Genomic DNA, 16488 nt, shown 5'->3' on the forward strand with positions numbered 1-16488 from the left:
TCTTTTTTTTAAAATACTTACCTTTTTCTTTATGAAACCAGACCGGCGATCTTCTACCCGCAGCTCCTCTGTACTTAGCACTGCAATGAGGTATCTGGCTTCCTCCAATCATTGTGTGGCTTCACGAACTGGACGCCTTGGGGTGCACTTAACGATTGGAGGAAGCCGGATTCGTGCCCCTGTTTTTAAAAGTATTTTTAAAAACCGGGCACATTCTCATTAAACTTGATATTCACTTTAAGTAAGTCTAGATAATAATATTTAAAACCTTAAAGCCAGACTTATTTTTTTCGGGAGTGGGTGACAAAGTCTAGGCACTTCACTTCTTGTCTCTCAGGGTTTTTCACCCCTGCAATATTTTTTTCTACATACATTTGTGTGTTTGTAAGATACACACATCTTACTTTGTCTTCTTATTTATTTCATTTTTTCTCTATTTATTGAAAATACAATATTCTATTGGTTTTGTTGAGCTTGTTCTATTTTATTCATTACTATTTTCCTATTGTTAACAGGGCAAAGCCAACACCAACTGAAGGTGTGAAATCCAACCCATCAAAAAGACACAGAGACCGCCTGAACACAGAGTTGGATCGGCTAGCAAGCCTCTTGCCGTTCTCACAGGACATTATATCCAAACTTGACAAACTTTCTGTCCTGAGGCTCAGTGTTAGCTATCTCAGAGCCAAAGGCTTCTTTGAAGGTAATGTCTAGTTTTACATGTATTTTAACCTTTCCTGTTTGCATTTTATTATATATTTAAAGAGGCAATCAAAAAATAGTTATCTGCTCAGATACTCCTCCTTACATTTGTACACATGCACAGTTGCAATCATTTGCACACGTAGACATGCATTGTTAAATGAAGGTTTTTATTGTTATAAAAAAATATTTTAAATGAAGATATTGGATACAAACAGCTTGAAAGGGCTGTTGATCTATGAAAAGACTGACCTTTATTAACATAAAAATGCATTAGGGTAAGTGCAGTGACTGCAGTTATGACTATAAGGTGTGTACACGTTTTTCTAGTTCATGTACATCACTACATTATTAAAGGAATATTGTAGTGCAGGAGTTACCAGCGACATGTGACCTACGACATGTGAGTGAATTTTAGTTGTGCTCTGAGTGGTGCCACACTTGTGATCCTTTAGCTTGTAAAGCAGTGTATTAACAAGGCCCAGTGCCGTTGTCCTCTTTAGTCACTCTGCACTGGCTCCTCGCAGAGAGACCTTAAACCAGGCTCAGGAGAAATTAAAGCAGCAGACAGAAGCATGGCAGTGCAGGAATATGTATCTGACAGTGCAGCTGTAGGGCCTGGGGTTTTATCATGATCTGGGTGTAGTACTCACAGAGGGACTGTTTAGCCAGGGGTTTGATCTTAGGTTTGATGTCGGTATGTGGCACACAGAGGGACTGTTTAGCCAGGGGTTTGATCTTAGGTGTGATGTGGGTATGTGGCACAGAGAGGGACTGTTTAGCCAGGGGTTTGATCTTAGGTTTGATATGGGTATAGTACGCACAGAGGAACTGTTTAGCCAGGGGTTTAATCTTAGGTGTGATATGGGTGTAGTACTCACAGAGGGACTGTTTAGCCAGGTGTTTGATCTTGGGTGTGATGTGGGTATGTGGCTCACATAGGTACTTTTTAGCCAGGGGTTTGATCTCAGGTGTGATGTGGGTATGTGGCTCACAGAGGGACTGTTTATGCAGAGGTTTGATCTTAGGTGTGATATTGGTGTAGTACTCATAGAGGGACTGTTTAGCCAGGGGTTTGATCTCAGGTGTTATATTGGTGTAGTACTCACAGAGGGCCTGTTTAGCCAGGGGTTTGATCTTAGGTGTGATATTGGTGTAGTACTCACAGAGGGACTGTTTAGCCAGGGGTTTGATCTTAGGTTTGATATGGGTGTAGAACTCACAGAAGGACTGTTTAGCCAGGGGTTTGATCTCAGGTGTGATGTGGGTATGTGGCTCACATAGGTATTGTTTAGCCAGGGGTTTGATCTTAGGTGTGATATGTGTGTAGTACTCACAGAGTGACTGTTTAGCCAGGGGTTTGATCTTAGGTTTAATGTGGGTATGTGGCTCACAGAGGGACTGTTTATCCAGGTGTTTGATCTTAGGTGTGATATGAGTGTAGTTCTCACAGAGGGACTGTTTAGCCAGGGGTTTGATCTCAGGTGTGATATTGGTGGTGTACTCACAGAGGGACTGTTTAGCCATGTGTCTTATTTTAGGTGCTATGTGTGTATGTTGCCCACAATTGTTTGATCTTATGTGTTATCTTGGTGTATTACTCATAGAGGGACTTTTTAACCAGGGGTTTGATCTTAGGTGTGATGTGGGTATGTGGCTCACAGATGGACTATTTAGTCAGTGGTTTGATCTTAGGTGTGATATGGGTGTAGTACTCACAGAGGGACTGTTTAGCCAGGGGTTTGATCTTAGGTGGGACCTGGGTATGTGGCTCACAGAGAGACTGTTTAGCCAGGGGTTTGATCTCGGGTGTGATATGGGTATGTGGCTCAAAGAGGGATTGATTAGCCAGGGGTTTGACCTTAGGTGTGATGTGGGTGTAGTACTCACAGAGGGACTGTTTAGCCAGGGGTTTGATCTTAGGTTTGATGTGGGTATGTGGCTCAGAGAGGGACTGTTTATCTAGGTGTTTGATCTTAGGTGTGATATGAGTGTAGTACTCACAGAGGGACTGTTTAGCCAGAGGTTTTATCTTAGGTGTGATGTGGGTATGTGGCTCACATAGGGACCGTTTAGCCAGGGGTTTGATTTTAGGTGGAATGTGGGTATGTGGCTCACATAGGGACTGTTTAGCCAGGGGTTTGATCTTAGGTGGGACGTGGGTATGTGGCTCACAGAGAGACTGTTTAGCCAGGGGTTTGATCTTAGGTGTCATGTGGATATGTGGCTCACAGAGGGACTGTTTAGCCAGGGGTTTGATCTTCGGTTTGATATGGGTGTAGTACTCACAGATAGACTGTTTAGCCAGGGGTTTGATCTTAGGTGGGATGTGGTTATGTGGCTCACATAGGTACTGTTTAGCCAGGGGTTTGATCTCAGGTGTAATATGGGTTTAGTACTCACAGAATTACTTTTTAGCCAGGGGTTTGATCTTAGGTGGGATGTGGGCATGTGGCTCACATAGGGACTGTTTAGCCAGGAGTTTGATCTTAGGTGGGATGTGGGTATGTGGCTCACAGAGAGACGGTTTAGCCAGGGGTTTGATCTCGGGTGTGATGTGGGTATGTGGCTCACAGAGGGACCGTTTAGGTAGGGGTTTGATCTTAGGTGGGATATTGGTGTAGTACTCACAGATGGATTGTTTAGCCAGGGGTTTGATCTTAGGTGTGATGTGGGTTTGTGGCTCACATAGGTACTGTTTAGCCAGGGGTTTGATCTTAGGTGTGATATGGGTGTAGTACTCACAGAGGGACTGTTTAGCCAGGGGTTTGATCTTAGGTGGGACGTGGGTATGTGGCTCACAGAGAGACTGTTTAGCCAGGGGTTTGATCTCAGGTGTGATGTGGGTATGTGGCTCACAGAGGGACTGTTTAGCCTGGGGTTTGATCTTAGGTGTGATGTGGGTGTAGTACTCACAGAGAGACTGTTTAGCCAGGGGTTTGATCTTAGGTGTGATATGGGTGTAGTACTCACAGAGGGACTGTTTAGCCAGGGGTTTGATCTTAGGTGTGATATTGGTGTAGTACTCACAGTGGGACTGTTTAGCTAGCGGTTTGATCTTAGCTGTGATGTGGGTATGGGGCTCACATAGGGACTGTTTAGCCAGGGGTTTGATCTTAGGTGTGATATGGGTGTAGTACTCACATAGTGACTGTTTAGCCAGGGGTTTGATCTTAGGTGTGATGGGGAATGGGGCTCACAGAGGGACTGTTTAGCCAGGGGTTTGATCTCAGGTGTAATATGGGTGTAGTACTCACAGAATGACTGTTTAGCCAGGGGTTTGATCTTAGGTCTGATGTGGGTATGTGGCTCACATAGGGACTGTTTAGCCATGGGTTTGATCTTAGGTGGGATATGGGTATAGTACTCACAGAGGGACTGTTTAGCCAGGGGTTTGATCTCAGGTTGGTTGTGGGTATGTGGCTAAAGAAGAGGGACTGTTTAGCCAGGGGTTTGATCTTAGGTGTGATATGGGTGTAGTACTCACAGAGAGACTGTTTAGCCAGGGGGTTGATCTCAGGTTGGATGTGGGTATGTGGCTAAAGAAGAGGGACTGTTTAGCCAGGGGTTTGATCTTAGGTGTGATATGGGTGTAGTACTCACAGAGAGACTGTTTAGCCAGGGGTTTGATCTTAGCTGTGATATGGGTGTAGTACTCACAGATGGACTGTTTAGCCAGGGGTTTAATCATAGGTGTGATATTAGTGTAGTACTCACAGAGGAACTGTTTAGCCAGGGGTCTGATCTTAGAGGTGATATGGGTGTAGTACTCACAGAAGGACTGTTTAGCCAGGGGTTTGATCTTAGGTGTGATATGAGTGTAGTACTCACAGAGGGACTGTTTGCCAGGGGTTTGATCTTAGGTGTGATGTGGGTATGTGGCTCCCAGAGGGAATGTTTAGCCAGGGGTTTGGTCTCAGGTTTGATGTGGGTATGTGGCTCACAGAGGGACTGTTTAGCCAGGGGTTTGATCTTAGGTGTGATGTGGGTGTAGCTCTCACAGAGGGACTATTTAGCCAGGGGTTTGAACTCAGGTGTGATATTGGTGTAGTACTCACTGAGGGACTGTTTAGCCATCAGTCTTATTTTTGGTGCTATGTGTGTATGTTGCCCACAATGGTTCTGTTTTTCCAGTGGATTGATCTTATGTGTTATCTTGGTGTATTACTCATAGAGGGACTTTTTAGCCAGGGGTTTGATCTTAGGTGTGATATGGGTGTAGTACTCACAGAGGGACTGTTTAGCCAGGGGTTTGATCTTAGGTGTGATATTGGTGTAGTATTCACAGATGCACTGTTTAGCCAGTGGTTTGATCTTAGGTATGATGTGGGTATGTGGCTCACAGAGGGACTGTTTAGCTAGGGGTTTGATGTGGGTATGTGGCTCACAGAGGGACTATTTAGCCAGGGGTTTGATCTTAGGTGTGATATGGGTTTAGTACTCAGAGAGGGACTGTTTAGCCAGGGGTTTGATCTTAGGTGGGACGTGGGTATGTGGCTCACAGAGAGACTGTTTAGCCAGGAGTTTGATCTCAGGTGTGATGTGGGTATGTGGCTCACAGAGGGACTGTTTAGCCTGGGGTTTGATCTTAGGTGTGATGTGGGTGTAGTACTCACAGAGAGACTGTTTAGCCAGGGGTTTGATCTTAGGTGTGATGGGGAATGGGGCTCACAGAGGGACTGTTTAGCCAGGGGTTTGATCTTAGGTGTGATATGGGTGTAGTACTCACATAGTGACTGTTTAGCCAGGGGTTTGATCTTAGGTGTGATGGGGAATGGGGCTCACAGAGGGACTGTTTAGCCAGGGGTTTGATCTCAGGTGTAATATGGGTGTAGTACTCACAGAATGACTGTTTAGCCAGGGGTTTGATCTTAGGTCTGATGTGGGTATGTGGCTCAAATAGGGACTGTTTAGCCAGGGGTTTGATCTTAGGTGTGATGTGGGTGTAGTACTCACAGTGGGACTGTTTAGCTAGCGCTTTGATCTTAGCTGTGATGTGGGTATGGGGCTCACATAGGGACTGTTTAGCCAGGGGTTTGATCTTAGGTGTGATATGGGTGTAGTACTCACATAGTGACTGTTTAGCCAGGGGTTTGATCTTAGGTGTGATGGGGAATGGGGCTCACAGAGGGACTGTTTAGCCAGGGGTTTGATCTCAGGTGTAATATGGGTGTAGTACTCACAGAATGACTGTTTAGCCAGGGGTTTGATCTTAGGTCTGATGTGGGTATGTGGCTCAAATAGGGACTGTTTAGCCAGGGGTTTGATCTTCGTTGTGATGTGGGTGTAGTTCTCACAGAGGGACTATTTAGCCAGGGGTTTGATCTCAGGTGTGATATTGGTGTAGTATTCACTGAGGGACTGTTTAGCCATCAGTCTTATTTTAGGTGCTATGTGTGTATGTTGCCCACAATGGTTCTGTTTTTCCAGTGGATTGATCTTATGTGTTATCTTGGTGTATTACTCATAGAGGGACTTTTTAGCCAGGGGTTTGATCTTAGGTGTGATATGGGTGTAGTACTCACAGAGGGACTGTTTAGCCAGGGGTTTGATCTTAGGTGTGATATTGGTGTAGTATTCACAGATGCACTGTTTAGCCAGTGGTTTGATCTTAGGTATGATGTGGGTATGTGGCTCACAGAGGGACTGTTTAGCCAGGGGTTTGATGTGGGTATGTGGCTCACAGAGGGACTATTTAGCCAGGGGTTTGATCTTAGGTGTGATATGGGTGTAGTACTCACAGAGGGACTGTTTAGCCAGGGGTTTGATCTTACATGGGACGTGGGTATGTGGCTCACAGAGAGACTGTTTAGCCAGGGGTTTGATCTCAGGTGTGATGTGGGTATGTGGCTCACAGAGGGACTGTTTAGCCTGGGGTTTGATTTTAGGTGTGATGTGGGTGTAGTACTCACAGAGGGACTGTTTAGCCATGTGTCTTATTTTAGGTGCTATGTGTGTATGTTGCCCACAATGGTTCTGTTTTTCCAGTGGTTTGATCTTATGTGTTATCTTGGTGTATTACTCATAGAGGGACTTTTTAGCCAGGGGTTTGATCTTAGGTGTGATATGAGTGTAGTACTCACAGAGGGACTGTTTAGCCAGGGGTTTGATGTTAGGTGTGATGTGGGTATGTGGCTCACAGAGGGACTGTTTAGGTTTGATCTCAGGTGTAATATGGGTGTAGTACTCACTGAATGACTGTTTAGCCAGGCTTTGATCTTAGGTGTGATGTGGGTATGTGGCTCAGAGGGGGAGTGTTTAGCCAGGAGTTTGATCTTAGGTGTGATGGGGGTCACAGAGGGACGGTTTAGCCAGGGGTTTGATCTCAGGTGAAATATGAGTGTAGTACTCACAGAATGACTGTTTAGCCAGGGGTTTGATCTTAGGTCTCATGTGGGTATGTGGCTCACATAGGGACTGTTTAGCCAGGGGTTTGTTCTTAGGTCTGATGTGGGTACGTGGCTCAGAGAGGGACTTTTTATCCAGGGTTTGATTGTTGGTTTAAGGTTTCTTTACTCTGAGTAATTATACATTTTTATATTTAAATCTCAAAATGTTTTGCATTCCAATAATTTTGCTCATTTTTATTTCTCCAGAAGTTGCCCTAACTTGAGACTTTAAAGGGATACAAAAGTCAAAATATAACTTTCATGATTCAGATAGAACATTTCATTTTAAGTTACAGCTATAATCAAATTTGCTTTATTTTGTTTTTTTGGTATCCTTTGTTAAACATTCAGCTTCAGAGCAGTAATGCACTGCAGGAACATATCTGATGAGACAATTACAAGAGGCATGTGTGTAGCCAGCAATCACAAGCTACCTATTTATTTTTTAATACACATAGGTATTGAACATAGGTAAATTTGATAATAGAGGTAAATTGAAAGGTCTTTTAAAAATAGTTAATCAGAACCATGAAAGTTTAATTTTGGATTTAATCTTATTTTTTTATATTGTAGGGATTTGTCTTTGTTGTCAGTAGGGTCTAAATTGTGGTAGCTATGTTGCTGTGGATGATGGTTTGCTTAAAAAACTAAATAAAAAGGAAGTATCTTGATGCAGGATTCTATACCCAGCTGCAACAGAGAGAGGAGTGTAGGCACAAAAAGAGCAATGTTGCCAATAGTTTTACTAACTTATCCCTATTCCCTAATGGGCATAACGCATTACAAATTAACCCCCAGATGCCACACACTCCAGATTGTTTATCGTTGCCTCCAAAACTTGGAATATCCATGTCAGATAACAACCTATAAAATATATAGGCTAGTCAATGCTATTTTTGTTGGTATCTATGGTACCATACAGAACAGCACAGCGATACAGCTACTTGAATAATATTTAATTTAAGATAAAATATCTGACAGTGCTTTTACAGAAAAAAAGTGGCATAAAAAAAAGAAAAAATATTATTGTAAAAACATTGTGTAATAAAACGAGAAAACATAGTAATCCCTATGTGTCTATTTACAGTGGGTTTTGCTTATGTCTGTAAGAACTTCCTTTACACTTCTTTTGATCTGGACTCTTTAAATTTAGGACAGGATTCTGCAACTTTGATCAAAGGAGTAGCCATTTGACTAGTACTGGAAGAAGCATGTTCATTGTTTAATTTTGTTTGTGCTTGAGCGGACATGTTTACTTTTGACTTGTAATACACACGCAAGTTACTGTAGTCGCGATATTGTCTAACAATAGCGCACCACTTGTAATCTAGCCCTATGTGTTTAAAGCCCACAATTGGGATAAACACTTTGGTCTAGCAGTATACCAGCAAGTGTTATAGCTCCCGTGCAGGAAACTACTGGGGAACCGCGTAGGAGTGGCAGTCCCATAACCCACCAATCAGGAACCTAAATTTACTTATAAGAATATCCCAAAAATGTGTTTAGCCCTCCAGTTTTCGAGGATAAACACTGGGCATCCCTGGTTTTGAGGCACTGAGTTAGTTGTTGCTTTTGATAATTGTTATACAGCTCACAGCATCTTTAGCATTTTCACTGAAACTTAAAGGGACACTGAACCCAATTTTTTTTTTTTTTCGTGATTCAGATAGAGCATGACATTTTAAGCAACTTTCTGATTTACTCCTATTATCAAGTTTTCTTCATTCTCTTGGTATCTTTATTTGAAATGCAAGAATATAAGTTTAGATGCCGGCCCATTTTTAGTGATCAACCTGGGTTGTTCTTGTTGATTGGTGGATAAATTCATCCACCAATAAAAAAGTGCTGTCCAGAGTTCTGAACTAATAAAAAAAGCTTAGATGCCTTCTTTTTCAAATAAAGATAGCAAGAGAACGAAGAAAAAATGACAAGCACAAGCATTTCAGGGGTTTACATTGTGTGCATGTGTCAGTCATGCACAATTTATAAATCTGGTCCGTCAGTTTTGTGCTTGCTCTACAACCACACAATAGCAACATTTGGTTGCTAGGTGACTGGTGCATAACCTGGTAAGTGCATGGACATTTTTTTTTATCATAAATGCAGAGCACATGCTTACTTGCAGCTATCAAGTAAAAAATGTAAATCTCAAATGTTATACCTCTAAACAAAAACAACAAAATTTAACTTCTTTAGCAAAGGGATAGAAAGGTCAGAAATGCAATAGACTTCCATTAGCAAAATGCTTCTAATAAAAGTTATTACTGTTTTCCTGCAGCATACGCACATATCCTTTGGAGGCCCGTGCCCCATTATTCAAACACCACCCCTTCTCAGAGAGTCTGCAACCGCTTGTATGATACAAATTACGTCTTCAGAAGCAGTACACACCACTGCCAGACCTCTGAGTATGCATGGTGTTTAAATACTGGTGCAAGGACCTCAGAGGATATGTGCGTATGCTGCAGAAAAAAAGTAATAACTTTTATTAAAAGCATTTTTGCTAATGGAAGTCTATTGCAGTTTCATAAATGCTTATAATTCAAATTAAAATGCACCAATGCACATTTGATTTCTCTTGTTAAGTGTATTCAGTCCACGGGTCATCCATTACTTATGGGATATATTCCCTTCCCAACAGGAAGTTGCAAGAGGATCACCCAAAGCAGAGCTGCTATATAGCTCCTCCCCTCACATGTCATATCCAGTCATTCTCTTGCAACCCTCAACATAGATGGAGGTCGTGAGAGGAGAGTGGTGTTTTATACTTAATTATTTCTTCAATCAAAAGTTTGTTATTTTTAAATGGCACCGGAGTGTGCTGTTCTTTTCTCAGGCAGTATTTGGAAGAAGAATCTGCCTGCGTTTTCTATGATCTTAGCAGAAGTAACTAAGATCCACTGGCTGTTCTCGCACATTCTGAGGAGTGGGGTAACTTCAGAAAGGGAATAGCGTGCGGGGTCTCCTGCAAATAAGGTATGTGCAGTAAAATATTTTTCTAAGGAATGGAATTGACTAAGAAAATACTGCTGATACCGATGTAATGTAAGTAAAGCCTTAAATGCAGTGAAAACGACTGGTATCAGGCTGATTAATGTATATGCAGTAAAGTCATTTTCTAAGGAATGGAATTTGACTAAGAAAATGCTGCTAATACTGAAGTAATGTAATAAGCCTTAAATGCAGTAGAAGGACTGGTATCAGGCTTATCAATAGAGATACATACTCTTTTAAAAAAAGGATGTTTAAAACGTTTGCTGGCATGTTTAATCGTTTTTGTGAGGTACATTGGTGATAAAACTTATTGGGACATGAATTTTTCCACATGGCTGGCTATTTCTGCATAAAAACAGTTAACTGAGGCTTCCCACTGTTGTAATAATGAGTGGGAGGGGCCTATTTTAGCGCTTTTTTGCGCAGTAAAAATTCAGTCTCAGTCTTCCTGCTTCTTCCTGCATGACCCAGGACGTCTCTAGAGAGCTCAAGGGACTTCAAAAGTTATTTTGAGGGAGGTAATCTGTCACAGCAGACCTGTGACAGTGTGTTTGACTTTGTTAAAAAACGTTTTTTTTTCTCTATTGATTATCCGGTTTGGGTATTAAGGGGTTAATCATCCATTTGCAAGTGGGTGCAATGCTCTGCTAACTTAATACATTTACTGTGAAAATTTGGTTGCTATAACTGATTTGGTTCATTGTTATTTCAACTGTGACAGTTTTTTGTGCTTCTTAAAGGCGCAGTAGCGTTTTCTATATTGCTTGTAAATTTATTTTAAAGTGTTTTCCAAGCTTGCTAGTCTCATTGCTAGTCTGTTTAAACATGTCTGACACAGATGTATCTGTTTGTTCACTATGTTTGAAGGCCAGTGTGGAGCCCCATAGAAATATGTGTACTAAATGTATTGATTTCACTTTAAATAATAAAGGTCAGTCTTTATCTATAAAAGAATTATCACCAGACGACGAGGGGGAAGTTATGCCAACTAACTCTCCTCACGTGTCAGTACCTTCGTCTCCCGCTCAGGGGGCGCGTGCTAATATGGCGCCAAGTACATCAGGGACGCCCATAGCAATTACTTTACAGGACATGGCTACAATCATGAATAATACCCTGTCAGAAGTATTATCTAGATCAGTGTTTTTCAACCAGTGTGCCGTGGCACACTAGTGTGCCATGAGAGATCCTCAGGTGTGCCACGGCAGACTGACAACAGTGTGACATATTTTTTAAACTTTGCTTGTTTTTTTACTCCCAGTGCAGGGGTAGTTTGTAGGAGGCATGGCATAACAGCACAATACATACAGTATGTGTGTGTTTGTGTGTATGTGTATATATATATTCTGTATTAGGCTACAATGTGTGATTTTTTTTAAATTTTGGGATGGTGGTGTGCCACAGGATTTTTTAATGTAAAAAAGTGTGCCACGGCAAAAAAAAGGTTAAAAATCACTGATCTAGATTGCCAGAATTGAGAGGCAAGCGCGATAGCTCTGGGATTAGGAGAGAAGCAGAGCGCGCTGGTGCTGTAAGAGCCATGTCTGATACTGCGTCACAGTTTGCAGAACATGAGGACGGAGGGCTTCATTCTGTGGGTGACGGATCTGATCAGGGGAAACCTGATTCAGAGATCTCTAATTTTAAATTTAAACTTGAGAACCCCAGTGTATTGCTTGGGGAGGTTTTAGCTGCTCTGAATGACTGTAACACAGTGGCAATTCCAGAGAAATTGTGTAGGCTGGATAGATACTATGCGGTACCGGTGTTTACTGTCGTTTTTCCTATACCGAAAAAGCCTTCCAGAAATTATTAGCAAGGAGTGGGATAGATCCGGTGTGCCATTTTCCCCACCTCCTATATTTAGGAAGATGTTTCCAATAGACGCCACTACACGGGACTTATGGCAGACGGTCCCTAAGGTGGAGGGAGCAGTTTCTACTTTAGCTAAGCGTACCACTATCCCGGTGGAGGATAGTTGTGCTTTTTCGGATCCAATGGATAAAAAATTAGAAGGTTACCTTAAGAAAATGTTTGTTCAACAAGGTTTTATTTTGCAGCCCCTTGCATGCATTGCGCCTGTCACTGCTGCTGCGGCATTCTGGTTTGAGTCTCTGGAAGAGGCCATTCACACAGCTCCATTGGATGAAATTATGGACAAGCTTAAATCACTTAAGCTAGCTAATGCATTTGTTTCTGATGCCATTGTACATTTGACTAAACTAACGGCTAAGAACTCCGGATTCGCCATCCCGGCGCGGAGAGCGGTATGGCTTAAATCCTGGTCAGCTGACGTGACTTCAAAATCGAAATTACTTAATATTCCTTTCAAGGGGCAGACCTTATTCGGGCCTTCCTCAAGACAGGGCCAAATCAAAGGCCAAACAGTCTAATTTTCGTGCCTTTCGAAATTTCAAGGCAGAAGCAGCATCAACTTCCTCCGCCCCAAAACAGGAAGGAACTGTTGCTCGCTACAGACAGGTCTGGAAAACTAACCAGTCCTGGAACAAGGGCAAGCAGGCCAGAAAACCTACTTCTGCCCCCAAGACAGCATAAAGGAACGGCCCCCTATCCGGAAATGGATCTAGTGGGGGGCAGACTTTCTCTCTTCGCCCAGGCGTGGGCAAGAGATGTCCAGGATCCCTGAGCGTTGGAGATCATATCTCAGGGATATCTTCTGGACTTCAAAGCTTCTCCTCCTCGAGGGAGATTCCATCTATCAAGAGTCTCACTCTTGCCACCTGTCAGCGATCCACATCCCAGGCGTGGAGAACTGGGAGGCGGACTTTCTAAGTCGCCAGACTTTTCATCCAGGGGAGTGGGAACTTCATCCGGAGGTGTTCGCTCAACTGATTCATCGTTGGGGCAAACCAGAACTGGATCTCATGGCGTCTCGCCAGAACACCAAGCTTCCTCATTACGGATCCAGGTCCAGGGACCCGGGAGCGGCGCTGATAGATGCTCTAGCAGCCCCTTGGGTTTTCAACATGGCTTATGTGTTTCCACCGTTTCCGCTGCTGCCTCTACTGATTGCCAAGATCAAACAGGAGAGAGCATCTGTGATTCTGATAGCACCTGCGTGGCCACGCAGGACCTGGTATGCAGACCTAGTGGACATGTCGTCCTGTCCACCATGGTCTCTGCCCCTGAGGCAGGACCTTCTAATACAAGGTCCTTTCAACCATCCAAATCTAATTTCTCTGAGGCTGACTGCATGGAGATTGAACGCTTGATCCTATCAAAGCGTGGCTTCTCAGAGTCAGTTATTGATACCTTAATACAGGCACGGAAGCCTGTTACCAGAAAAATCTACCATAAGATATGGCGTAAATACTTATGTTGGTGCGAATCCAAGAATTACTCATGGAGTAAGGTTAGGATTCCTAGGATATTGTCCTTTCTACAAGAGGGTTTGGAAAAGGGCTTATCTGCTAGTTCGTTAAAGGGACAGATTTCTGCTCTGTCTATTCTTTTGCACAAGCGTCTGGCAGAAGTTCCAGATGTCCAGGCTTTTTGTCAGGCTTTGGCTAGGATTAAGCCTGTGTTTAAGACTGTTGCTCCGCCGTGGAGCTTAAACTTGGTTCTTAAAGTTCTTCAAGGTGTTCCGTTTGAACCCCTTCATTCCATTGATATTAAGCTTTTATCTTGGAAAGTTCTGTTTTTGATGGCTATTTCCTCGGCTCGAAGAGTCTCTGAGTTATCTGCCTTACATTGTGATTCTCCTTATCTGATTTTCCATTCAGACAATGTAGTTCTGCGTACTAAACCTGGGTTTTTACCTAAGGTAGTTTCTAACAGGAATATCAATCAGGAGATTGTTGTTCCATCCTTATGTCCTAATCCTTCTTCAAAGAAGGAACGACTTTTGCATAATCTGGACGTAGTCCTTGCCCTGATGTTCTATTTACAGGCAACTAAAGATTTTCTTCAAACTTCTTCCCTGTTCGTCGTTTACTCTGGACAGAGGAGAGGTCAAAAAGCTTCGGCAACCTCTCTCTCCTTTTGGCTTCGTAGCATAATACGTTTAGCCTATGAGACCCCCTGAAAGAATTACAGCTCATTCCACTAGAGCTGTGGCTTCCACCTGGGCCTTTAAGAATGAGGCCTCTGTTGAACAGATTTGCAAGGCTGCGACTTGGTCTTCGCTTCACACCTTTTCAAAATTTTACAAATTTGACACTTTTGCTTCTTCGGAGGCTGTTTTTGGGAGAAAGGTTCTACAGGCAGTGGTTCCTTCCGTTTAAGTTCCTGCCTTGTCCCTCCCATCATCCGTGTACTTTAGCTTTCGTATTGGTATCCCATAAGTAATGGATGACCCGTGGACTGAATACACTTAACAAGAGAAAACATAATTTATGCTTACCTGATAAATTTATTTCTCTTGTAGTGTATTCAGTCCACAGCCCGCCCTGTCTTTTTTAAGGCAGATCTAAATTTTAATTAAAACTCCAGTCACCACTGCACCCTATGGTTTCTCCTTTCTTGTCTTGTTTCGGTCGAATGACTGGATATGACATGTGAGGGGAGGAGCTATATAGCAGCTCTGCTTTGGGTGATCCTCTTGCAACTTCCTGTTGGGAAGGGAATATATCCCATAAGTAATGGATGACCCGTGGACTGAATACACTACAAGAGAAATAAATTTATCAGGTAAGCATAAATTATGTTTTTTGACTTTTCTATCCCTTTAATGCAGAATTGTGCAATATATGCTATTTTGGTTGCTAATTGTATGGAATTGTTATGGGTAAAGTCAGATATTGGGTAATTCTAGAATGTGGGTAAAGCCCATTGTATGATCATAAATCCCCTCAGAGTGTGGAGTCGCCGCATCAAACATATATAGCATGCACTGTAATTCTCTTCACTATCTTTTTTGCCTCCGCCTGGGGGGTTCATGGGGGGAAGGTTCACTTGGGGTGAATGCCAGAGGATCGGCGGGGCACCTTCCTTGAACCCCCAGGCGGAGGCAAAAGAAATAGTGTAGATGGGGGAATTAGAGGACTATGGGCTTTACCCACAGCCTCTTGGGTAATGTCCGTTTTACCCGGGTAATCCTAGGATTATCCGGATTTCTTACTTTACCCATAACATAGTGATTTTTCAGGCTTTGCAGTTGAGCAATCATTTATTACTTGCTTCATTAGGTAATTTTAAGGTTCAAAATAAGCAAGGTTACAGGTTTTGCAGTACAGATAATTTATTTCCTTTCTTAGCCAATTATCTGCAAAGCTTACATTCGTATAGATTACGAGTTTTGAGCGCTATAGGGAAAATTAACGAACATAACAAAAGTTGCGTTATTTAATCCCCTATAGAGCTGCCATTACAATTTTTAAAAAAACCTGGCTTGTGCAGACGATATAGGTTTTTTAAGCTCCATTTTGCATGCTTTCCCCATAGACATCAATGGGGAGAGCGGGTCAGAAAAAACTCTAACACCTGCGATCGCGGAAAGAAAAGCAGCCCCATTCATGTCTATGGGGAAAAAACTACTGTGTAAACCTAACACCCTAACATAAACCCCACATCTAAACACCCCTAATCTGCTGCCCCCGACATTGCCTACGCCTGCCTATATCACCGCCACCTAAATAAGGGTATTAACCCCTAATCTGCCTCTCCCGATATCGCTGCCACTATACTAAAGTTATTAACCCCTATTTTGCCGCACCCCAACATCGCCACAGTTAAATAAAGTTATTAACCAATAAACCTCTGGCCCCCAAATCTATTAAGCCCTAAACTGCCAGCTCCCCACATTGCAACAACCTAAATTCAACTATTAACCCCTGAACCTAACCCTAAACCTAACCCTATTTAAAACTAAATACCTGTGAAATAAAACCTAAGCTAGCTACAATATAACTAATAGTTATATTGTAGCTAGCTTAGGTTTTATTTTTATTTCACAGGTAAGTTTGTATTTATTTTAACTAGGTAGACTAGTTAGTAAATAGTTATTAACTATTTACTAACTACCTAGTTAAAATAAATTCAAACGTACCTGTGAAATAAAACCTAAGCTGCCTTACACTAAAAGCTAACATTACAAAAAATAAAAAACACTAAAATTCCAAAAAATAAAAAAAACTACCATTACAAAAATAAAAAAACTACCATTATAAATAAAAAAAAAACTAAATTATCCCAAAAAAATAAAAATTATTCCTATTCTAATACCCTTAAAAAAAAAAACACCCCAAAATAAAAAGCCCAATCTAGAATAAACTACCAGGGGCCCTTAAAAGGGCCTTTTGTAGGGCATTGCCCTAAGTTAAACATCTCTTTTGCTCCAAAAAAAACCACTCCCCTTAACAGTATAAAAAACCCCACTCCCCAAACTACAAAGGGCCTTTTGTAGGGCATTGCCTTAAGTTAAACAGCTCTTTTGTTACAAAAA

At 42.2% G+C, this 16488-nt stretch overlaps 1 protein-coding gene across 1 annotated transcript in view; it reads left to right on the forward strand.

Annotated features, from left to right (window-relative positions):
• Positions 1–16488, forward strand: part of AHR (aryl hydrocarbon receptor) — a 370224-nt gene that overhangs the window by 85269 nt on the left and 268467 nt on the right. Inside the window, exon 2 of the mRNA XM_053714124.1 lies at positions 516–703. Within this exon, the coding sequence (XP_053570099.1) occupies positions 516–703 (188 nt within the window). The remainder of the gene's footprint in view (positions 1–515; positions 704–16488) is intronic.

The sequence above is a fragment of the Bombina bombina genome, chromosome 5 (assembly GCF_027579735.1).
Source record: "Bombina bombina isolate aBomBom1 chromosome 5, aBomBom1.pri, whole genome shotgun sequence".
Lineage (NCBI taxonomy): Eukaryota > Metazoa > Chordata > Amphibia > Anura > Bombinatoridae > Bombina > Bombina bombina.